Here is a 25,509-nt window from a genome sequence, read left to right as displayed (position 1 = left end):
AAATTAGGTTTCTAAATACAAACCAAATAAATCTTTGTTTTCAAAATAGGAAGGTTGTAGGTTGTGGAGTGCTTTCTTATTTCTTATATCTATTTCCTTTAAATTATAATGCCATCATTTAGCAACCATATCTGACAATTATTTTCCAATTTTGTAGAAAGAAAGCAGCAAAAATAGTGTCCAAAAGAAGTGATGATTTCAAGGAAAAATTTCAGCCTCAGCTTGGAAAAGTCCTTGATCCGTAAGTGAAGAGATATTTTCCAAGGATGGAATTATCCAGACTCTGTGCAAGGCCCTCAGCATTCTTAAGCCCTATATTGCCTCATTGTTGGGCTAGGGAAAACTGGTGGTGTGGCTGGGCATGGGTGCCACTGCACCCCTATATACTGGAGATGGGGGCTTTTCACCAGCCCTAAAGAAACCGGTATGGAGAGGAGTTATTGGTGGAGGACCTAGGATGGGGCTAAAAGCATTTATGGGAAAGCAGCTTTTATTTAATCCATTAGACTTTAATAATGGTCGCTGGGGGGGGGGGGGGGGGGGGCTGAATTGCAGCCTTGCCGCCTGTCGATAGGTTTGGAGGTGGATTCCATGCCTTCCCAAATCCCAAAATTCTTCACAAAAAGCCAGGTTAATTGGGATTTGTACATGAGAGGAAGGAGAGAAGGGTGAATTTCACTTTAAATGATCAATGATTTTTCACTTAATTGAAAAAGTAAAAAGGTGTCAGTACCTGCAAAAAGCACTTCCTCTTTTTTCTGCATAGAATATGTACAGTATTAATCTAAAAAGGCCTAAATCCATCTAATTTGGAGCACATTTGAACAATGCTCTACAGTAGTGGTTCTCAAACTAGGGCTGCCGCTTGTTCTGGGAAAGAACCTGGCAGGCCGGGTTGGTTTGTTTACCGGCCGCGTCTGCAGGTTCGGCCAATTGTGGCCAGGGCCAGCTCCAGGCACCAGCCGAGCAAGCTCGTGCTTGGGGCGGCAGATTTCAAAGGGCGGCATTCCATCTAATCCTTTTTTTTTTTTTTTTTTTTTTTGGTTTTGTTTTGTTTTGCGCTTCACTGCTTTGGCCGCCTCTGCAGGTTTTTTCTTTTTGGTTTACTGCTCCCGCCGCCCTGTAGGGGGCAGAGGAGGGGAGCGCCCTGCATCAAGTCCGGTAGGGCAGCCCATGTCCTTCCCTGCCTGCCAAACGGAGCGGCGCGGAGCCCTCCCAGCAGGCGGCGCAGTGGGAGGGGCCGCGTGGCAAGCGCCCTGTTTAAGGAAGCCCTGGCCACCCCCCTTCTCTCTCCCCCCCCGGCTAGCCGGGGTGCGCACTCCGCTGCCAGGGGTCTGCAGGGCCGGGAGTCCCCCTGCACCCACACTCCCGCTGTCCCGCAGGTATTTTTTGTTTGTTTTTATTTTTTCTTTCCTTTGCCGCTCCGGCAGGCGGGCCAGTTTGTCGTCCCTCCCGCCCGCAGCTCTGGCTGGGGGCAGGTTTGTTTCCCCCACCCTTTGCTGCTCTGGCCGGACAGTTTGTCCCCCACCCCCTTTGCTGCTCCGGCCGGATGGTTTGTTCTCCCCCCTCTCCCTTCGCCGCTCCGGCCGGGGGCAGGTTTGTTTCCTGGGCCTCTCCCCCCCCCCCTTTTGCCGCTCCGGCTGGGGGGTTGTTTTTTTTCCTCCCCCCCCCCCCCCCTTGCTGCTCCGGCCAGCCGGGCATTTTTTGCTTTGGGCGGCAAAAAAGCCGGAGCCGGCCCTGATTGTGGTTCCCAGTGGCCGCGGTTCGCCGCTCCAGGCCCATGGGGGCTTCAGGAAGGGAGGCCAGCAAGTCCCTCAGCCCGTGCCGCTTCCTGCAGCCCCCACTGGCCTGGAGCGGCGAACCACGGCTAGTGGGAGCCGCGATCGGCCGAACCTGCGGACGCGGCAGGTAAACAAACCAGCCTGGACTGCCAGGGGCTTTCCCTGAACAAGTGGTGGCCCTAGTTTGAGAACCACTGCGCTACAGAAATTTACCATCCCTCTTTTTAAGAAATTTAGGCCCTGATTCAGGCCCTGATTTGAGAAATTAAGGCCCTAAAACATGCACTTAACTTTAAACATAGGCTTAAGTGTTTTGCTGAATTGGGGCCTAAATGTGTATCTTAAAAATAAATGTATTGCAGATTAGTGTGTGCCACTTCCTATGTGTGGTGGTGTCTGACATGTCTGGCTTCTGCAGCCTTGTCTGAGCTTCCAAAGTTTGAGGGAACTGACATTCCTAGTCTGTAGAGACAGGGATGGGAAGGTGAGTTAACTGTTGGTTAGTACCTCCACTGACACTAGTTTTGATGATCTGTTTGATCACCAATATTCCCATTTTCCCTCCATAGAAAACCCAGGTGACTGTCTGCATGGGAAAAGGTTGTGTGGCCAGGAAATGGAGGAGTTGAGGGCAAATTGTTTAGCAGCCTATTCTCCTCTACCAGGGACTAGAATCCACTGAGTTGATGGTTGAAGTACCATTAACTACCCTTAAGCTCTCCAAGCCCCATTGTAGGGGTTACAGAATGGATCGCTTGAACATTCAGCTAATGGCAGCATGGCCAGGAGCCAGCTGTGTTGTTATTTCTGGAGTGCCCTGAAGGAGTGTAAAGACTCTCCATGCAGCTGCCTGGGGTTTTGCAGGGTTGGCACCAGGAATTCTCAGTCTCCACTTGTTTTTGTAGACCCTCCTCTTACCCTACCCCCATTCCACCACTAATGCAGAAAAGGTGAGAGGGTGAGGATGCAGCCAAATAGCTACACATCAGATACCTTGGGGCTGTTGATTATTGTGCTCCCCTGTGTGGAAGTGGAACATAGACGCCTTTCTTGTTTATGATGGAGATTTGTGGTTCATATGGTAAATATATAGCTATTAAACTAAGAGTTAAAGAAGAATATTGATTTGTTTTTACATTTTTAAGGAATATGCTGAAGCAGCTATTTATGTTAAAAAATCCTAAACAAATAAATATTTAGTATAATTGATAAATGTTGGTTTTAGTTAATAAAATAGGGTCAAATTTTCCAGATGGATGTTGCCTTGACTTCTGTTGTTGTAGGTACAGAATTGCAAAAATCAGAAAAATTTTGAAAATCTTAATCTGTCACGTGATGAATATCCTTTCTCTAGTTAATAATTGTTTAATTGTAGGTGTTATTTTGACTAGAGATCAGATTCAGCATAGATATAAAGTGTTATTTGACAGATACACTAAAAAGACTTTTCACTCGCATTTCTTTTGTCCGATAAATAGAAAAATAACTTGTTTGGGTCACAAGATTTTTTCCCTCAGAAAATATAAACATCAAATTCAAAGACATTAAAAGTCTGCTATACAGTATTTTTGACAGTTGGTATTTTACACTAAAAAAGGGTTTGTAAAAGAAAGGAATCATCAATAGTGTCAGCTTTGATTCATGTAAAAAGTACCAGTGAACAAGTTTCAGGTGAAGTTTGCTGAATGGAGCTTTCTTTATTCTTTGGTTATAGTATGGGTAGAGAGATGATAGGTTAATTTTTCACAATTAGAATGTAGCATGCATTTTGGTCAGTAATAACATACTTAACTAGTACACTTCTTCTCATTGACAGCATAGCAGAAACTATGAACGTGCCACCAGACCATACATTTGGAATGTTTCTTCGTCCTGATGAGTTCGGTAAATATACCAGTGGCCTTTTTAAAATCGTATTTAGTTAGTAGGATTATTTTGAAGTGATGACTACAAGCTTTGTAATGCAGTGATTTTCTAAGTGCTTTTACACAGTTAAAAAACTACCATGAGAAAGGCTTAGTGACACTAAATTTTAGAAAGGGATTTCAGGCATTAATAAACAAGGCCCTAGAGTCAGACGTGAATGCTTAGATTTGAGATGGATGCTACTTAAATTAACAATAATAGTCTCAGAAAGCATGCATACCTCAGTCTAAACAAAAGGGAAGCAGAAAGGAAACCAGTAAACCAGAAGGTATGGCTAAATGACAAGGTTCAAAGGGTTGCTCAACACAAATAGACATCCTTCAGAAAATGGAAATCCAGCCCAAGTGAAACAACAAAAAGGAGCATGAGCTACAGCAAGTTATATGTCAGAAGGAAATTAGGAGGAATTTGACAAGAAAATAGCTAAATGTGTGAAACAAACATCAAGACATTCTTTAAATGTACCAGAGACAGGCAGCTAGCAAAAGAATTGGTGGATCCTTTGGAGCAATTAAGGAAGCGATTAAGAAAAACAAGAACACTGCTAAAAACTAATGTATTTCTGTTCATCAGTCTCCACCCCAGAAAATGTAGGGGAGATTCCTACCTTGGACATGCTTTTTTTTTCTGGTAATAAAAATGAGGTAGTATTAGTAATTGAGGGGTCAAAATAAGAGGTGCTGGATGAGATAGATAAATTGAAAGCAACAAGCCCCAGATGGTATACATCTAAGAGTTCTGAAGAAAATAAAGAATGAGTTTCTGAGCTGCTAGCAAAAATATGCGCACTCTAGCAAAAATATGGGCTCTCATTAAAAGCAGCTATCCTGCTGGAGAACTGGAGGGTAGAAAATGTTGTATCTATAATTTAAAGGGGTGCTAGAGATTATTCAACAGTTTACAGACCTATAAGCTTTACTTCTGTACCTGCTAATTGGCTGAAATGATAATTTAAAATAGAATTATAAAATGTGAAGAAGATCATGATGTGATAGAGTGGAAAGAAGGAAAAGAAGTGGTGAGCAAAGGAGAGCGCAGCTTCTGCAAAGGAAAATTGTGCCTCACTAATGTATTAGAATTCTTTGAACATGTTTATAAAACAGTGGAAAAAAAGGAGAACTGGTTAACATAATTTATTTGGATTTTCAAACGGCCTTTGGCAAAGTCCCTCATGGTGTGAGGGGCAAGGTATTGTCATGGATCAGAAAATGGCTAAGAGAGAGAAAACAATTTTTATCATGGCAAAAAGTTAACAGCAAGGTGCTTCAAAATTCCATACTAAAACTGGTGTTGTTTTAATATATTTATTAATGATCTGGAATGGGGGCGAGCATTGAGGTGGCAACATTTTCAGATAACACAGAATTATTTAGAATAGTCAAGGCCAGAGAATATTGGCCCCAGTTTTCCAAACACTTAATCACAAGTTTAACTTTACTACCTTGAGTAGTCCCTTGAAGTCAAGTGCATAAGTGTTTGTAGTGTGTTTGTATTGTGAGGAACTTCCAAGGGACCTAAACAAGCTAAATTACAGAGCAACACAATAGCAGATGAAATTCAGTCTTGGCAAATAGAAAGTAATGGATATTTGAAGGGATAATTTGAACAACTCATACATTATAATGGATTCTAAATTTCTCTATCAAATTAGGAAAATGACTTGAGTATGACTGTGGACAGCTCATTGAAGACCTCTGCTCAATGTTCAGCAGTGGTCAAGAAAGCAAACAAATGCTAGGATGCTTAAGGAATGGGATGGAGAATAATACAGAAAATATTATGTTGCCATTATAGAAATTAATGGTACATCCTCACCTGGAATATTGTGTTCAATTTTCCATAGTTATTAAAAATATGTCCCTTTGGAACAGAATGGGCTGGAGATAGGGCATCCCTAGTGGATGTCCCTTGACACTGGCAATTCATGTTCCCCATTTGTGCAACTTATCCTGACTCTATTAACTTTCAGTACATCATGTAATGCTCATCTCTTTTTTAGGTGTTTTTGGAGGTTCTGGATAGAGTTGTGAGAGTCTAGTTCAGGAATATACAAACCTTTTCATGGCATGGACCACATGTAAATAAGGAGAGCATCTTGAGGGCCAGCTATCTTCCCATTTGCAATTATATGAGCCAAACAGAGTTGTTGGTGCTCAGCAACTCTGAAAGCCAGGCCCTTGGAGTCTCAAGTTGAGCATACCTCAGCAGAGGCCCCCAAAATTAGAATCCATTTTTGAAATTTTTAGCTTACTGTAAATGTGTAACTAAACAGGAGTTTATTTATTTCGTAGGAGTTGGTGATCTTCTTCACAATAGGGTTCCAAGTGAGTTCCTCCGTGGTAAAGACAGAGAGAGAGCTGTCTTCACTGCAATTCGACAGAATTTGAAGAAAGCTAACTACCACAATTTTGGCACATTACTAGAAGCATTCAGGCATTACGACAAGGTCAGTGTTCTGAGAGAATACAAATTTACATACACATAATTTGTGTGCATAATATGTGTGTGATATATATTAACTTTCCAAGGTTATAGATATGTGCATGAATGTATATAGAATAGTAATAAAAGAATTAAATATACGTTAAAAATATGATAGGACAACATGACAGACAAACCTTTCTATTATGCACTCTATAGACAATGATGTGGCATGGCATGAAGTGTTGGTTGCAACTCTGAAGTTGATGTTGCATTCTGAAACAGGATTAAAATAGAGCATACAGTTCTGTTTTTCTGTACTTGTAAGTGATCTTTCTATGTGAAGCTTTCATATTAGTTTTATGCCCTTTGAATTTTCTGTGTAATTTTGATTTTGTTTCTTTTCAGATGTTTTGAATAGAATCTATTTGAAATTGGCTCTGTCTGTAATTTATCTGGGGAAATCTCACTTTTTTGTTATTATGTATCTTTAAAATAATATTATTTAATGCACAAACATACTAGAAAGCTGAATTTTCAGTAAATCTTATACAATGGGTAGTTAAAATAATTTTTGAGGATCAACAATTTTTGTCATTATTCGTCATAAAGAAAAACTTCAGGCAGCTAACATATAAAATCTTATGCATTGGCAAAATCTTTATTTTTAACATAATATCTTCTGCATAGGACACATCTCTGGCAACAGCTACACTTTTCTGGCAGATTTTATTCTACAGTGGAGAAGGTTTTATATGCAGCTGCTGACATAATATTTCACATGCAGCTGAGGACATGAAGATTTTATATACAGAAAATCTAAAAAGGATGATAATAATAATTCCTATATCACTTTTTGTCAATAGATCTCAAAGCGCTTTACAAATGAGGTAAGGATCATTATTCCTATTTCAAAGTTGGAGAAACAGAGGCATAGAGCAGCAAAGTGACTTGCCAAGGTGTTGCAGTAGGCCAGTGGTAGCGCCAGGAATAAAACCTAGGTCTCCTACGTCTCAGTCCAGTGCTATATCCACTGGGCAACATTGCCTCCACTTCACCAGCATCAGCTATGCTTCTACCAACACCCAATGTCCCTCACTCCCAACCAAAGTACCTAATCTACCTCTACTTTCGATTTGAAAAAAAAAAAAAAAACCCAGAAAAAATGAATACACACAATCTTAATTAGGGTTGCTGCACATATAACATACCTTACACAAAACCACAAGAGTGAGAAAATGAAAAGTTAAGTCACCTAACAGTACCTACTCTCCGCTTCTGCACCCACAGGTACACACCTTACTACTAACAAAACTACCATACACCACAAATCACATACCACAGACATAACTCTGTGTGACGGGGGCCCAGTGGGGGCCAGATGAGGTCACTCAATTAGGGCGAACTGCAAAGAATGTGGCAGACCATCCCCAAAAAGCTGGTGGATATTCCAATACTTAGATTTACCAAGCCAGCATAAAACAGCTTCTTTATTACCTCACTAGTTACTCAGAAGTCCAAACAACACAGTTCCCTTAAAGTGATCCAGCCTCAGGCCTCCATCCAGGTACCTAAATCAAATAAGATGAAGATTCCTGAAAATCTTATTTCATCATATAAAAGAAAAGGTTCTACCAATCCCAAAGGATCGGACACTACCTCCCAGGTTATTGAATATTTCAGATCTTACACAAATACATGCTACAGCCCATACTTATTAACTAAACTAATATTTATTAAAAAACAAAAGAGAGAGAGAGTATGGTTAAAAGATCATTATACATACAGACATGCGTTCAATTCATTGAGGTTCAGATTCATAGCAGAGATGGTGAGCTTTGTAGTTGCAAAGAGTTCTTTCAGTAATAGTTCATAGGTTATAGTCCAATGTCCAAATATCATATTCAGGGCGTACCAGCATAGCTGGGACATCAGTCTTGCAACTCAAACTTCCCCCGATGAAGCTTAAGCAGATCTGAGATGACAGAATCAGGACCCAAGGATCTTTTTTACAATTTTATGTTCTCTTTGACAAGTTGGAATTTCCTCTGGGAACAAAAGGTAGTTAGGATGACTTTGAAGGAGGTCCATCACCAGTACTTAGCTATACGAATTAACATAAGGCATTTTGCTTATTCCTTCACCATTCACAGTACATTTCAAAGAGAGATGAATACAGAGATATCCCGTGTTTACAATTCATTTAAATGCTAGTATGTTCTTTTGATCTCTGAACTATCAGAATACACCATAGACAGGGACTGTTGATTTCATTGTTGACTCTACTCATACACCTCTACCTCGACATAACGCAACCCAATATAACACGAATTCGGATATAACGCGGTAAAGCAGTGCTCCGGGGGGTGGGGCTGCGCACTCCGGTGGATCAAAGCAAGTTCAATATAACGCGGTTTCACCTATAACGCGGTAAAATTTTTTTGGCTTCCGGGGACAGTGTTATATCGAAGTAGATAAATACACAAAAACACAAACATCATCTCCCCACATGTCTTTTGAGGGCTATTTATTTTTCAGGATGTTTAACCCTTTCTAGCCATGCGTCACACTCTGTCTCAGCTAAGGATACCAGCCTTCCAGCAATTGCTTTCCCAAACTACCATCTGCCAGCACACCTAACTACTGCAACAACCATTCACAACTAATAGTATTGGGAAGGGCAGAGTAGTTTGGTGAATGGGTGTGTGCAGAAAGGAGAGCTATATAGTATTGTAGAATTGAACAAAATTTGTAGAGTGGTGCAGGCGGCAGAACTAGGGTGTGGCAGGAGGGGCTAGCTCCCCTGCAATGGAAATATTATGGTGGCTCTGCTGGTGCGTAAACTTGTGCATGCTTGGGAGGGGGAGCATAGGTAAAAACAGGACTGGTGGGCACAGGTTTGAGCCAAGGAGTAAAGAGCAGGATCCGGAGGGATGGAATAGGTCCTGGAGAAAGTAGGAATCCCCAGGCCCCGCACCAAGTCTCAGTACCTCCCCTCTCTGCCCCTCCTGTCCTTCCATCTCCCGCACCCCCAATTACAGTTTGCTTCTACCACCACTGGTGTAACTCTAAAATCATAGGATCTATGATATTTTGTGAAGCTATGATTTTCTCCACTTCCTGATGTTAAGGTTCTTTGCTGCATATTTCCCTGACACAACTGCAGTTCCCCTATGTCCAAATTATCACAACAGCCTGAAAACAGCTCCACTCCTTGCCTGGGCCACTAGGCTGTTTGTAACTGGAAGGTTTTCCTGGAAACTTTGACATGTCTTAGCAGATGCCCATGGACATATTCAGAAGCAATTTCTCAACCACATAAATATTTTAATATATTTGTTTTCAAGCTTAGCTAAGTGACTGTTCTTCATGAAGGACTAGCTACATGCCAGATTTGAAATTTTGTTGTTTCATTGTTTTTAAGATATCAGCAAGCAAAGGAAATCAGTGAGCAGAAGTAATCTTAACTTTTTAAAAGCTATATAAGTATATTTTATGTCAGTCTTTCATAATTCAAAAGTGTTTGAATGATTTTCTTCAGACTTTTCTCCAAATTTTACTTCTTCAGAGACTGAGCTTGAAAAATTTCAGGTCCAAGAGAAAAAACATGGGAGTTATATTGGAATTCCCTGTGGAACCTTAACTATAGTGTTCACTCTGGATTGACACCTTATTTGAAAAGAAGTCTTATCTTTGCCTCAGCATTTATTATTAGATTGTCATCTTGTCACAATACACTGTTACTTTGACATTAGCTCTTAATTTCAAGTTACCTTATTATCTAAGTAAAAAGTTATTTCATTGATGCTTGTGAATTCAGGTTGTGAGTTCCCAAACTGCTCTGGATTTTTGGATTCTGTCTTTGGGAATGATGTGGATAAATTGGAGAGAGTTGAGAGGAAAAGAACAAAAATGGTAAAAGGCTTAGGAAACCTGACCTATAAAGATAGGTTAAAAAATTTGGCATGTTTAGTCTGAGGAAAAGAAGACTGAGAGGGGACCTGATGACAGTCTTCAAATATGTTAAGGGCTGTTATAAAGAGGACGGTGATTGATTGTTTTTCATGTCCACTGGTAGGACAAAAAGTAATGGGCTTAATCTGCAGCAAGGAAGATTTAAGTTAGCTATTAGGAAAAACTAACTTTGAGGGTAGTTAGGTCTGGTATAGGTTTCCAAGGGAGGTTGTGGAATCCCCATCATTGGAGGTTTTTAAGAACAGGTTGGACAAACACTTGTCTTGGATGGTCTAAGTTTTTATCGGTCCTACCTCAGCGCAGGGGGCTCAACGTGATCACCTCTTGTGGTCTCTCCCCACATACATGTCTATGAGTCCAAGATTCTGCAATTTGAATATTCTTAAATGATATGATTGGCTACATGTTTATGACCTACTGTCTGTATCCGGACCATGGGCCATAGTTTGAACACCTCTGATGCAGTGTTTGTGATGATAACTGTTGTGTGTTCTTTGTCATAGAACGGTGATGGGAAGATAGACAAAGAAGAACTGAGGAAGTCTTGTTTTCAGCTAAATCTCGATCTAGATGAGGAATTGCTGGATGCTTTATTTGATTACTGTGATTTGGATAAAGATGGTCTGATTGACTATCTGGAGTTTGTAAACTTTCTTAACTGGAAAGACAAAATGTCTATTGAAGAATTTGAAAAAAACATAATTACAAAAGGTATGTGATTTAGTGCTAGAAAGCACTTACAGGATAACCCTGTCTGTTCCTCAGCCACTGGAAAAGGCCCTGGCTGAAGCAGAACACATACTAAACAGGAGGCGTAGAAATTGGAAGCCCATGCAAGTGCTTCCAGGCCCCCAGTACATTGCGGAGTATGGCTACAAAGAGGCTCCTCTGATCTGTGTGCTGGATGAATGGATTTCCCGCTGGGAATTACCAAGCCCATTTGCTAGAGTTTGGGAAGGGGGTTCAATTGGAAAACAAAAAAGAAATGACTAGAGAAAAATATTAAAAGTTTGCATTTGCTAGCAAAAACCTGGATTCATCTGTAATGTTTCCATTTGAACATTGAGCTCTCGATACAATTTTTTGATAGCTGGCAATGTGTCCTTTAGATATTAGATTCTCCAGTCCATTCCTCTCCCTTTATATTACCCGAGCAGAGTAAAAAGAGCACAAACTACCCACAAGTGCCTACTTGGGAGTTCCCCAGTTGGCATCATACAATGTAGATGGCTCATCATCTTCCGCTTTGATGTCTCCGGTCAACACAGGGACAGAAAGAGAGTGGTGGTGTGGAAGCAGTCAGAGTGTCCTATACAATGCAGTTCAGCTGACCTCATATGGCATGTGTTCTGTACAGCCCTCAGATTGCTCTAAGCCTGTCGCTCTCAACCTTTCCAGACTACTGTACCACTTCCAGGAGTCTGATTTGTCTTGTGTACCCCCAAGTTTCAGCTCACTTAAAAACTACTTGTTCACAAAATCATACATAAAATACAAAAGTGTCACAGCCACAGTATTACTGAAAAATTGCTCACTTTCTCATTTTTACCATTTAGTTATAAAATAAGTCAACTGGAATATAAATATTGTACTTACATTTTAGTGTATAGTATATAGAGCAGTATAAACAAGTCATTGTCTGTACGAAATTTTAGTTTGTATTGACTTTGCTAGTGCTTTTTATGTAGCCTGTTGTAAAACAAATATCTAGATGAGTTGATGTACCCCCGAAGACCTCCGTGTACCCACAGGGGTACACGTACCCCTGGTTGAGAACCACTGCTCTAAGCTGTGCTGGAGCAAAGAATCAGGGAGCCATAACCAACATGAGAGAACAAATAATATGTGACAAATGTGTAGTCATGTTGCTTAATGCTCTGTTGGATGATGCTCAGAAACTATAATGATAAATGCAGTATAAGAACCTCTACAGAAGAGAATAGTTCCATGATCACCACTGCCTCATTGTGCGGTATCAAGGTAAATTACAATAACTGAATTTTAATCTGTCAGACGTGAGTTGTAACGGTTGTTTTTTCCTTTTTCATATATGTGTACTTTACTATTTAAGCGGATTGCACCAAAGATTTCTCTCTTTGCAATCTGGAGAAATCCTTGGAGGAAGTTTTGTTTTTATTTTTCCTTGAAGTGATCCACTGGAGATTGTAAAAGTCCAGGGATTCTGATTTTATCATAAGTACTTTTTAAAGTTGGGTTAATATTAGAGCCTATCAGGTGCAAATCTCAGTCAGAACAGTAGGGCTTTTCCTTTTGTGAAGTTTATTTTGCTATGCAAATGTATCCCATAAAGCAGGAGAGATTAAAAATCTCTCAGAACCATTTGAAAATGTGTAATCTATATATTAAATCTTTTCTACTCAATAACAATGTAGGGTTAAGTCACTGTTTTTACTACTTAAAATATTTACTATGTTGTGGGCATCTAATAATTTTGGCTATTTTATAACCTTCACATTTTATAGGGAAAAAGCCAGATGGTTCTGAGCCTTCCCTATCTGAAGATGCAGAAATCAAAACAAACAATGGATCACTGTTAAAAGATGAAGATCTTGTACCAAAGGAACCTGGAACCTCAGAAAAGACACCAAAAACTCTTACAAGACCAACAGATCGTGTATTTGCTGATTATCGCACAACTTCTTCTCAGTACAATGCAACTGTAGGAGGTCTCCCTGCAACTTGTAAGTACAGTGAATGCTAGTGAAGACAAAATCAGAAGCAATTTTAGAAAGTATTGGCAAATGTGCTAATTACATAGGATAGCCCACTACCTAAATCTAATTTATCTAACAGTATTAAACCAAATTTTATTCATATACTTAAGATTAAGTTTTGGAGGTTCATTTTGGATAAGAACCCAAAAGTTTGGATGTTAATCAAAACTCTTTGATCTAGAAGTTATACTGGAAGTCTCAGGAGAACCAGTTTTTTTTATGATATTTCTAATAAAATCCTGTTTTTGACTTGGTTGGAAATAAAGCAACAATAACCTTCCTTACAATATTTAAATACTTATGCTTCTGGTTCTAGCTGAAACTATGAAGTGTAGAAGCATGTAAAAACTGGGTGGGAAGAAAATTAAATAATCTCTTTTTTAAAACCCCATAAAAAAAGATTTGACTTGAGTTTCAGGCAGAATTTCAGGTCAGTTCTTATTTTATCCAAAGTAGTTCACCCTTCCCTAGTTTGGGGGAATACTATATGACACAGCTGCTATTTCTTTGTAAGCTACTGCTGCAAGCATAGTTCTTTCATTTCTTTATGTTATGTATTGATTACTTCTCCACAGGTTACCCATTATACGGCGTTCCAACCATTCGTTCAGATATTCCTGCCCCTCGTGTTCGCCGCATCAGTGACAGAACTAATTATGGTGATGAAGCCAATGCTTATGCATTATTATGTCCATCTGTCTTCAGCCAAAAAGGAGTGTATGAGAGAGATTTTTTTAAGACAAGACCAAAGTCAGAGGTACTGTACCTTGCTTCTGAAGATTTTCTCTAGATACCTCTGGTACACCTGCAGAATGGGTCTGGGAGGTTATGTGGTCAAGCAGATAGGGCACCACACGGAAAGTCAAAAAACCTGGGTTAAATTCCCAGATTTATGATTGACTTATTGTGTAATTTGGCAAGTCATGTAACCTTTCTGTACCAAAGTTTTGCTATCTGTAAAATGGGGTTAATAATGATTTGTAAAGCACTGAGATCTGTGGATGAAATATTTGGCATTTTACAAGTGCCCAATATTAATATTAGCAGACAGAAAATTAGGTTAAACTGATATCTTTATTAATAGTACATACCAATAATTTAAGGATGAAAAAATTATAAGAATGTTTTAATTATTACAAAAACAAGCATTCTGAACCCAGAAAATTCAGAACTTAAAGTTAATCTTAAGAGATCCAAACATATGAAGGCAAAGAAATGCACTGCTACGGCACCCATACAGCCTTTCATAGATTCCAAGGCCAGAAGGGTCAATTGTGATCATCTAGTCTGACCCTGTGTGTAACACGGGCCACAGAACTTCCTGAAAATTATTCCTAGAGCATATATTTTAGAAAAACATCCAGTCTTGATTTCAAAAATTTCTGTGATGGAGAATCCACTATGATCCTTGGGAAAGTGTTCCAATGATTAATTACTCTGACTGTTAAAAATTTACACCTTACTTCGAGTCTGAATTTGTCTACTTCAATTTCCAGCCATTGGATCGTGTTATGCCTTTCTCTGCTAAACTGAAGAGCCCATTATTAAATATTTGTTCCCCATGTAGGTATTTGTAGATTACAATCAAGTCGCCCCTTAACCTTCTCTTTGTTAAGCTAAATAGATGGAATTCCCGGAGTCTATTGCTCTAACACAGGCTTTTTAATCATTCCCATTGCTTTTTGCTGAACCCTTTCCAATTTATCAACATCCTTCTTGAATTGTGGGCACCAGAATTGGACACAGTATTCCAGCAGTGGTCATACCAGTGCCAAATATAGAGATAAAATAACCTTAACTCTGTGACTTGAGGATCCATCAGGAAAAAAATATGAATGACGTAATTTATCTTTTCATATCAGTTTAAACTAATCTGGGACCACGTACACTAAAATCCCTTAATCTTAATCGTATGGTTCTTGAAGAAATGCCAACTTCCTTTACAGTCATACACTGTCCAATAGCATAAAGAAGGTAATTATTCAACATTCTTCATTAAGGCTCCAGTTCAACAAAGCACATAAGCAGGTATATAAGTCTGTTGCTAGTCAGCAAAGCACTTAAAATTTGCTTAAGTGCTTTGTTGAAAAGAGATGGTTTGTTGAACTGGAGCTTAAGTTTCTATGATCCACTAATTTTACAAGTATTAGTTAATACGAGTATATGACAAAATTTTCAAAAGTGTCTCAGTGATTGAAGCTCCTAAGAGCCACCTAAAGTCATGTGACTTAGCCTTCTAAGTGCTATAGAGTCCTAAGTCACTTAGGTGATTTTGAAAATTTTACCCACAGTGTCTTTACATATACAAAACCTCCTAAGCTCAGATAATGACAATATAGCACTTACATGAAATATATGATGTCAGACATACTGTATAAGTTGTACAAATATAAGTCCAGTGCTTAATTTATGCTAGGGCTTGCCAGGGCTGAGCCCCCCCCGCACCTCTAGGCTTGGCAGTTCATAGTCCCGGCACCTCTGGGCTTGCTGCATCAGTTATGAATGTAAAAAAAATTGGTTATGCCCTGGCACATAATTGCTGGAGCCCCGACACCTCTTTCATTACAAATTAAGTGCCATATAGGTCCCAATTCAGCAAACCACTTAAACACATACTTATGTGCTTTGCTGAATCATGGCCATCGTGTCTTCAAAAAATTTCTGATTTCTTCAGTCTTCAGAATGCAGACTTCTAAAAAACTTTATGAAAAAAGATTAATAAAAAGATTACAAAGAGAGGACAAGAGAAGAGAATTTCGTACATACACCTCTACCCCGATATAATGTGACCCGATATAACACGAATTCAGATATAACACGGTAAAGCAGTTGTCAGGACTGAGATCCCCACTTTGAACTTTAGGGTACAAATGTAGGGGCCTGCGTGAAAAACTTCTAAGCTTAATTACCAGCTTAGCTCTGGTTCGGCTGCCACCATTTTCAATGGATTCCCTCCCTGGGAAACCTTGAAAAACCTTCACCAAATCCCTGGTGAAAACAAATCCAACCCCTTGGATTTAAAACAAGGGGAAATTAACCATTCCCCTCCTTCCTCCCACCAACTCCTGGTGAATCAGTTCCAACCCCCCTTGGGATTTAAAACAGGGAGAAATTAACCATTCCCCCTCCTTCCTCCCACCAACTCCTGGTGAGTCAGGATCCACCCCTTGGATCTAGAACAAGGAAAAATCAATCAGGTTCTTAAAAAGAAGGCTTTTAATTAAAGACAAAGGTAAAAATCATCTCTGTAAAATCAGTATGGAAATTAACCTTACAGGGTAATCAAACTTAAAGAGCTCAGAGGACTCCCCTCTAGTCTCAGGTTCAAAGTACAGCAAACAAAGATAAACACTCTAGTAAAAGGTACATTTACAAGTTGAGAAAACAAAGGAAAACTAACACGCCTTGCCTGGCTATTTACTTACAAGTTTGAAATAGGAGAGACTTGCTTAGAAAGATGTGGAGAACCTGGATTGATGTCTGGTCCCTCTCAGTCCCCGAGAACGAACACCGTCCCAAAACAAAGAACACAAACAAAAGCCTTCCCCCCCCAAGATTTGAAAGTATCTTGTCCCCTTATTGGTCCTTTAGGTCAGATGCCAGCCAGGTTACCTGAGCTTCTTAACCCTTTACAGGGAAAAGGATTTTGGAGTCTCTGGCCAGGAGGGATTTATAGTACTGTACACAGGACAGCTATTACCCTTCCCTTTATAGTTATGACAGCAGTGCTCCGGGGGGGCGGGGCTGCGCGCTCCCACGGATCAAAGCAAGTTCGATATAATGCGGTTTTATCTATAATGCGGTAAGATTTTTTGGCTCCTGAAGACAGCGTTATATTGGGGTAGAGGTGTACAAAGATGTAGTTGCATTCTAGAAAAATTCCCATTGACTGCCAATGATAAGATTGGGCTCTTGATAAAGATGAACATGGGAGTGCTGGGTGTTCCCCCGAGGTACAGAGCATCACGGTATTATTGTGTGGTATGTGTTGGAGCGGATGCCTTGTGAAATGCTGGACTGTGGTGTTGACAGTGTTGTAAGTGATGTGAACATGGCAAAGAATAATGGAGACTAACTTTTTTATTTTCACACTTCCTGGTTTTCAGTTAGCAGGCTGGGTTGTGATGCAACCATAGCTGTCACCAAACATAGTTTTTGTTCACATTATTATACACAGAAGTTCAGTCTTTGAGTGATATTTCAGTTTTAGACTCATTTTCACAAGTAGTAGATTTTTTTAATAATAATGGTGGGCAAAACTCAGGAAAAACATACAAATATACAGATGCTTTTCTAAACCTCCAGAACTTTTGAAGTGTTCTCACTTCACCGAACACATCTATAGCATTTACCTCATTCCTTTCCTCCCTCCCCCATTGTGATCCCCAAAGTTTCCCTCTACTTTTCCGGGTGCTGCAATTAAGGTGCAAAACTGTTAATCCAGATTTAATTTATTATATTCCTGGGAGTCCCTTTAAGTTTGTTGCCCTTTTCACCTGAATGTAATTCATACAAAAGCATTTTTATAGTACATTTATAGAATGATAGTTCTACTCTGACTGGCTCTATTCTTTTAGCTGATTTTAGACAGAAATATTCCAGGATTTCTTCCTTGAAGTTGTGAGCTTTGATTGCTGATGCACTTGCTCCCATTACACAAATACTGCTGTCAAATGTTTACCCCTTATACATATCATTTGAGCATATGTCATTGCTATAACAGAAGAAAAATCATCATGTCAGTTACTTTGTTACCTTGGCATCCTATTATCTAAATGATAAGAACTTTATCACATTTATATCACCCTAAAACATGTGTCAAATGACAAATACCTTAAGTATGCTGCCACCTAAGTTTACTTCAGGTAGTTTTAAGATTTTGCTAGATGTCACCCATTACTCACAGAGGGCCAAATTCTAAACTTTTTTGCAAAGCCCACGTTAATAGGCAGTCTCTGTGAGAGATGGGGGGACAGATTCTATCTTCCATGGATGCAATAACGTCTACACTCCTTCCCCCTTGTGGAGGTTTAAACCAGATTATCCACATAGTCATAGACCTACTGGCCTGGCCCCATCCCAAATCACCCTGTCTGTTCTGCTGTGGAGAAAGATGTGACTGAATGGTGCAGTGGTTTTGTACAGGGGTTGCACAATTTTCATATCTAGAACTTCAGGGCATGTCTACACTGCAATTGAACACCCGTGGCTGGCCTGTGTCAGCTGATTCGGATTCGTGGGGCTCGGTCTAAGAGGCTGCTTATTTGCAGGGGAGACATTTGGGCTTGGGCTGGAGCACAAGCTTTGGGACTCTTCCCCAATGTGGGCTCCCAGAGCCTGGGCTTCAGCCCAAACCTAAACGTCTATACCACAATTAAATAGCTCCCTGGCCTGAGCCCTGCAAACCTGAGTCAGCTGACACGGGCCAGCCGCGGGTGTTTAACTGCAGTGTAGACATACCCTTAGAGGCCCCGCCTCTCCTGCATTATAATAGAATTGAGGCAGTTCAGCTGTGTTTTGGGTCTCTTGCACCTGCAGAGGAATGGGGCAGGAACTGGTTGTGATAGGATATGTTGTATGTGTTTTATAAAACCAAATGACTGGAATAGGCTGGTTATTTTTGAAAATATATTAATATGTGTCAGCATTTTTAATGAAATCCTCACATTTAATGCAAAGGGTATGAAGGAACACAGACATTTTTTATTTACATTTTTGTCCTGGCAATGGGAAATGAGAGAAAATCATTTAATTCTGGTAGGACTCCCATGCCTCTCTCACACACACTTAAACATCTCAGTGTGAAAATCTAATTTATCAATGGCTTGTGTATCTTCCATTATTCTGTACTGTTTCACTGTTTTATTACTGAATACTACTTTTCTTGTATTTTCTAATGCCAGCAACGTTACAAATTAAGAGCTGATTTTATTACTTTAAAGAGATGCTTATTAAAGTTCTAAGATAATACTAACTCAAAACATAAAATTCAAATCTAAAATTAAAAAAGGGGACTCAACAACCTCCTTCCCTCCCTTGGTCATTTTATTATATAAAGTATTCAGTCATGCTTGAAAGTGCACTTGGAGCGTGGTTAGGTATTTTACAGTAAGGTATACTGCTAATTAGAGGCCTCAGATATAAAAGATGACTTGTCAGAATTCCTCAGAATGACTTGCACATGAGCGTATTAACATTTTATAATCTGTCTGAAGCAGGAAATCCATGTGCACAGAATATAGCTAACAGCAAATAGAATTTATGCTTCATTGATAAGCCCATTATACTTATCATGCATTAGACAAAACTGTTCTCTGAAGTTATAATGTAGTCTGAAATGTCAAACTTCATTATAAACTATCCAGTTTATGCAGAACATAGGAGACAGCAATAAAGTGTTAAATCATCCTGTACTCATGCAGTGCATTGCATATTTCAATAATTCTGTTTAATTTTTAATTTATTTTGATATTGAGAATTAATTTTTCTCAAACATGCAATGGCTAATGAAATTATAATTTAAAAACCTGGGACAGTATCATGCCACCTGTTTTTGAGCAAAAAGCCCTATTGAAATCAATGAGGAGTTTGCTTAATAGTCAGTTACACAATATGACCCTCAATTCATTACAAAAGCCTTCATTACAAGAAATCAAAGCGGACACAAGATTACTAACCAATGAAACAGTATAGGTTAAGACCATACTGAAAAATTGTTCTCACTGCACCTCAATTGAAGAAAGCATTCCTATTCGGGAAAGCTCTTAATCACATGTTTAACTTTATTGAACACATTGGGACTTAAGCATGCGCTTTAGTGCTGTCCTGGATCAGAGCCTGTTCCAATGCCCTTTGGAGTCAATGAGAGTCTTTTCATTGGGCTACAAATCAGGCCCTTAGAGTGAATGAGTTTATTTTGACTGGCAAATAACGTCATTCACTTATTCAATATCAACATTACCATCACAGTAAAGGGTAGGGGGGCAGATATTGTGCCTGGGCTGGTTTTCAAGATGGGAAGATGTCACAGGGTGACACTGTCTCTTTAAGAGTGAGCAGGGCCAATGCAACTGTGAGTGTTGGTTCAGCTGACCCCTGCTGAGCTTTAAAAGAGGGCACCTGGGCTTAGAGAGACCTGTTGAGGGAGAAGCTGGGTGAGTCAGGCTGACTGCCAATCAGGAAAGGGGCAGAGAAAGTAGCATGGGGCTGTCACTGCCCGCTCCCTGGGAATATGAATCCCTGGAGAGTTAGGGCTGTCAGAGTCTCCTGGGTTGGGAGGCAGGGAAACAGGAGCAGGAAGACTGCCAGAGTCCCCTGAGAGGGGAGGCAGAAGGAACCAGAGAACTAAAGGGGGGAAAATCACTGGGAGCTATAGCCTAGGGTGAGTTGCGGAATTGCGTTTTTGTTGATTTGACCTAAGTTCGGTCAATAAAACCACATAAAAGAGACGTTGGGTGTGGCAGTGAGTCCTTCACATGCTGGGGAAAAGCCCTGCCTTGTTACACATGGTGGAGAATGCAGGCAATTTGAAGGGGCCCTGATACAAGGGGAGAGTGAGGCCAGTCCTGAGTGGGTTTTTTTTTTTTTTTTTTAAAGGAAGAGGGAAAAGAGGGAGCCAAAAGGCCATGAGGTCCTCTTCAGCCCTGGAATATTTACCTTCTTTAACTGGTATATGGCGGAATAGCAGCAACTGCCCGGCTTCCTGCTTCATTTCTGGGAAGTGGGCAACCAACAGCAGCAAACCTAACTAGTCCTCCTGCAGATTCTGATGAATCAAAAGAGACATCAGGAGTGAAAGTAACTTTCAGAACTTACAGGTACTGCCGGAGTCCTGAGGGGGCATGGCCTCATTCGGAGCTCCAGAGCACTTTTAATCCTGGCCGCGGAAGCCAGTGCGGTCCGGCATACTGGCTCTTGCTGGTACGCAGTACTGGACTGTACCGGCTTACTTTCACCTCTGCTGGACATGCAGAGGTGGGCGGAGGCAACAGAGAAGCAGCAGCAGTACATGATGGAGATTCTGCAAAGGGAAACTGTTAGTAGTGGCAGGTACCAGGCAAGGAAAAGATGTTTAAGGGCCAGGAGGTCTGAGTCCCAGTTGAGGGCAAACTATGCATGTGGGTGGGAAGGCCACATTGGGAGGACCTGCCCCTATAGGAACAATGATGGCAAGGATGACTCTGCACAGCAGGATGCAAAAGATACCGTAAGGGCTCTGGCTGATATTCTGTCTGATGCTAAAACAAGGACAGGGCTGCTAGGTTGTGCCTGTGGGACAGCAGGACATTTAAAAGGCACTGCCCTCATAGGGAAAAAAGTTGCAGCAAGAGAAAAGAAGGGGACCCCAAAATTGGATAAACCCAGAATAGTCAGATGTGGTGGCAAAATGTGCAACAAGCTAAAAAGAGAGTGCTTGTCCCACAGCACCAATAAAGAGGCTGTTGGGAAAGTGGACCAACGCAGTAGGGAGTGGGAGGAGCAGAGTATGATCACAGAGACAAGCTGGGGCAAGGTTGAGATGAATATGGAGGTTAAATGATCTCCTGAGGGGGGGGATGCAGACTTTGCCTCCAGTGATGATATGGGGATGGCTGTCAACCCCCTTCAGCTTATAGAGGTTCAGGCAAGACACCAGGCAAAGATCCCTCTATGACCCTGGCAGCTAGGAGAAAGAAGAGGGCTGTGATTGAGGATGATATGGAGGAACTCTGGTGGGCGGCTGGGAGGAAGGTTACTAGGATGTAAGGGTTGCCCGAGTAGCAGTGGAATAATTTTGGAAGGAAACATAAAAGCATTTTGAAGTAAGGCAGAATTTTGGATAAAGGAGGAGGGTATGGACTGTAAGGCTGGCCACACTACAGAGGACTCGGAGTGGCATGGAGTTAGAGACGTGTTCCTGCAGGTACTGTTTTAAGGACTTGTTGTGGCGGGGGGAGGAGGGAATTTGGGAAATCCTAATATGTATGACTTTATCTGGAGTGTAGTATGTAAAATAGGTTTTGTTTTGGTATGGTAAAAGTCTGGGGTAGTGTTTGGGGTCCACTTTAGGTGGGGGCCCTGGAGGAAGGCTGGGTTTTTAAGGCTTTCCTTAGGAGTAGACAAGGCCTAAGAGGGGTGGGGCAATTATATCACTTGTAATACTTTGAGCTTTAAAAGGGGGCACCTGAGCTTAAAGAGAGGCGAGGGAAGCCTCAATGAGAGGCGAGGTGGAGCCTCGATGGTGAGCTGAGAGCTAATCAGGAAAGAGGCAGAGAGGGCTCTCACTGCCTCCTCCTTGGGAATAGGGAGCCTGCCTGGGAGAACTAGGACTACCAGAGTCCCTGGGACAGGAGGCAGAAGTCCCTGAGAAGTAAAGAAAGAAAATGTCTTGTGAGCTACATCCCAGGGTGAGTTGAGGAACTGTGTTTTTGTTGATTTGATCTAAGTTTGGACAATAAACATGCGTAAAAGAGACTGTGAATGTGGTAGTTGAGTCAGATAAACTGACTCTTGATGATTTGTGAATTTGTAAAGTGAGTATTTTATATCTGTTGGTATATTTTTTCACATTTAATTTTTATAATTTTTTATACTATGACTTTTGAAAATGAAACGCTCAGGCTACATAATGACCTAGTATAGAGGTACAGGTGGTAGTTTTAAACTGGGTTAATGGGGCTCAGAATGTTTTATACTCCCTATGAGGGTGTTGATAAAGGTCTCCTAGAACAGTATACTTAAATGGCATTGTAGTATTGTTTTTAGTGTAGGAAGCTATGAATGTTAAAGGTTAAAGATTTATCAGGCCAAATCTTGTTCATCTTTCTCCCAAGAGTCATCCCATTGACTTCTATGAGATTGTAAGAAAAAGATTTAGTCTGTTTTTATCAATAAAAAATTATCAATACATTCATCACAAGGTAGTACAAAGGTTGGGTGGTTGGCAACTAAACTGGGAACACCACCACTCACTAAGTGATGGAGGGTATACCAAAAAGCCACTGGAATGAAAAACAATATCCATAAAGGAGTAACTCTGTCTGGTGCAGCTGCCTTGCAGCCAGTTCTTGGCTGAACAAAGGTTAGGGGAGAAATCCCTGAATTAATAGTAAAGATCAGAAAAAAATCATGTGAAACAAAGAAACATGCACAAAATAAAATATACTAAAATAAAGACAAGCAGTGAAAAAGAACAAATGAATATGGAATGGCAATATTCCACCCACACTCTGCTCTACCTGTTAGGCAAGTACTACAGTGCCACAGCTTGTAGTAATTATTGTTATGCAGAATAAATATGTATGTGAGAAACTAAGAAAACTAAGGGGCTTGATCCTCTATTCCATTACATTGGTGTAAAATCAATCTCATTGTATATAAGTGGGGCTAGATCCAAAGCTGGTGTAAATTGGGGTAGCTTCACTGAAATCAACCTTGCTATGCTGATGTACACCACCTGAGGATCTGGCCCATAGCATTTTCAAGGCATGTTTTCCTTGTTAAATGTAGTCTTTAATATAATATTTATGTTGATAAATGTAAAGAATAAAAGATAATGGATTAGTAGCATGGTTTTATTAGGATTCTTTGGAAACCTTAACTTATAAATTTCCTGAACTCTGTGTGCTTGCTTTCTGAACCTTTAAGCTGCATTAACCTAGTTTATACATTGAGGGCCAAATCTTGCAGTCCTTAGTCCTTCCTTAGATAAAACTCACATTAACTTTAATGGGAGCTGGCTTGGTTAAGCACTCCAGGATTTGGCCTGTAGTCTTCATTAATGGCAAAAGTCACTCCTAGACAGATTAAGATTCCTCATGTGAATAATGAATGCAAGATCAGCTGCTATATTAATTAAAGTAAATGCTGACCAAAATTAATTCCATCACATATTACTTTACAGATTGCACGAATTCTCCGTAACATCGGAGTGAGCATTTCAGATCAAAACTTTGAAGAAGTATGGAAGCAGGCCTGCATGAAACATCACAGAGGAGATGTCTGTGTAGAATCCATCAGAAATATACTGGATGAGATACAAGCATCACACACAAAATGCAGTTGAGGTTTTCTATTCTTTGTGGTATTTTATTTAAAATAAAATCTGCCATAACTTTGGTATTGACTAGAATAAATGTTTAAATGTATTGTGTTTACAGAATTAGGGCTTGTCTTCACTACCCGCCTGGATCGATGGGTAGAAATCGATCTCTCGGGGATCGATTTATCGCGTCTCGTTGGGACGCGATAATCGATTCCCGAATCGACGCACGTACTCCACCAGCCCAGGTAGGAGTAAGCGCCGTCGACGGCGGTCGATTTGCCGCCGTCCTCACAGCGGGGTAAGTCGGATCAGATACGTCGAATTCAGCTACGCTATTCCCGTAGCTGAATTTGCGTATCTGAAATCGATCCCCGCCCTGTAGTGTAGACATAGCCTTAGAATCCAATCTATAGTCCTTCTGTAAGGACCGTGGGAGACCGCATATATATGAAGCTTATCCCCCATTAAAGTCTGGGAATTGGACCACTGATTTCAGTGGGAACAGGACTAGATATATTATTTGCTTATAAATTGAATTCAATTGTTTCTCTGTATATTATTATATGACTTAATGTGTCTAAGTGTTCAATTTTACATTTTGAGCCTGAACACTTTTCCATCTTGTCTTTGTTTACAAAAACAGAAACCATTGCATAAATATTTGAAATGTTTTTACATACTGAGAATAATTAAATAACAAGAACTTGTCTGATAAAGAATTTTTTTTTAAAGCCGGTATTTCTGTGTAAAGAAAATCGTTCATCTGCTCTTCTAGAATTCCTTGTTGGTGTCAACAAAACGGTGGCTAAAGATGAGCTGGTTGCCAAAATTTATTTGGATTTTCAAAAACCTCTTTGATGAAGCCCCTCACAGGAGGATACTAAGGAAATAAAATAATCATGAATTGAGATGTAAAGTATTGACTAAGACAGCAAACAAAGCAGGGATAAATAGCCAATTTTCAACATGGCAAAAGGCTAACAGCCTGGTACACCCAAGGTTATGATACTAGAAACCAGTATTCAATATATGCAATCTGGAAAAATGGATGAATACTCAGATGCAAAATTTAAAGATCACACAAAATTATATAGGTTAGAAAAGGCTAGAGAAGACCACGAGGAATTTCAGAGGGACCTAACCCTCAGTTCATCAATAGCAAATAAAATTAATTGTTGACAAAAGCAAGGTAATACACTTTGGAAAGAATGATCTGAACTATGGAGATGCTCTGCTGGATTCTAAATCTAATTGTAACCACACAAGAAAAAAATCTGACTGTGGACATCTGTGACAGGGAGCTGTCAGCAACACTCCGGTCACTGACATTGCTGCAGCCTAGAGAAGTCTGCAGGCCCAGTTGAGGGCAATTACACACTTTCTTGTGGGGGATTATGAGCATATGGGTGACAATCACAGGATAACAAGGGAGAATATAAGGGGAGGAAACAGGGATCAAGGGCAGCTCAAAAGAGCTCAGGAGGAATCTCAGAGTGTGAGCCAGGCCAGGCAGGGCGGCAGGGAAGCCAGTCCTTGCTATAAGTCTGCGTTGCATTGTATTGTTATGTAATAAATAGACAGCCTGGTGTGCGTTTGTGACTGCAAAACCATCTTAACTGGCCAGGCAGTGAGGTTCACTGGGTAATGA

At 40.4% G+C, this 25,509-nt stretch overlaps 1 protein-coding gene across 1 annotated transcript in view; it reads left to right on the top strand.

Moving 5' to 3' along the window:
* The window catches only part of EFHB (EF-hand domain family member B), a 30,397-nt gene extending 6,351 nt beyond the window's left edge, over positions 1 to 24,046 (top strand). The window contains exons 7-13 of the mRNA XM_034760756.1: positions 158 to 241; positions 3,598 to 3,665; positions 5,999 to 6,153; positions 10,607 to 10,814; positions 12,587 to 12,805; positions 13,414 to 13,595; positions 23,721 to 24,046. Coding sequence (XP_034616647.1) covers positions 158 to 241; positions 3,598 to 3,665; positions 5,999 to 6,153; positions 10,607 to 10,814; positions 12,587 to 12,805; positions 13,414 to 13,595; positions 23,721 to 23,882 — 1,078 coding nt within the window. The 3' untranslated portion in view covers positions 23,883 to 24,046. The remainder of the gene's footprint in view (positions 1 to 157; positions 242 to 3,597; positions 3,666 to 5,998; positions 6,154 to 10,606; positions 10,815 to 12,586; positions 12,806 to 13,413; positions 13,596 to 23,720) is intronic.
* The last annotated feature ends 1,463 nt before the right edge of the window (positions 24,047 to 25,509 follow it).

This window comes from Trachemys scripta, chromosome 2 (genome assembly GCF_013100865.1).
Source record: "Trachemys scripta elegans isolate TJP31775 chromosome 2, CAS_Tse_1.0, whole genome shotgun sequence".
NCBI classification, from domain to species: Eukaryota; Metazoa; Chordata; order Testudines; family Emydidae; genus Trachemys; species Trachemys scripta.
This window is presented reverse-complemented; position numbering and strand designations above follow the sequence as displayed.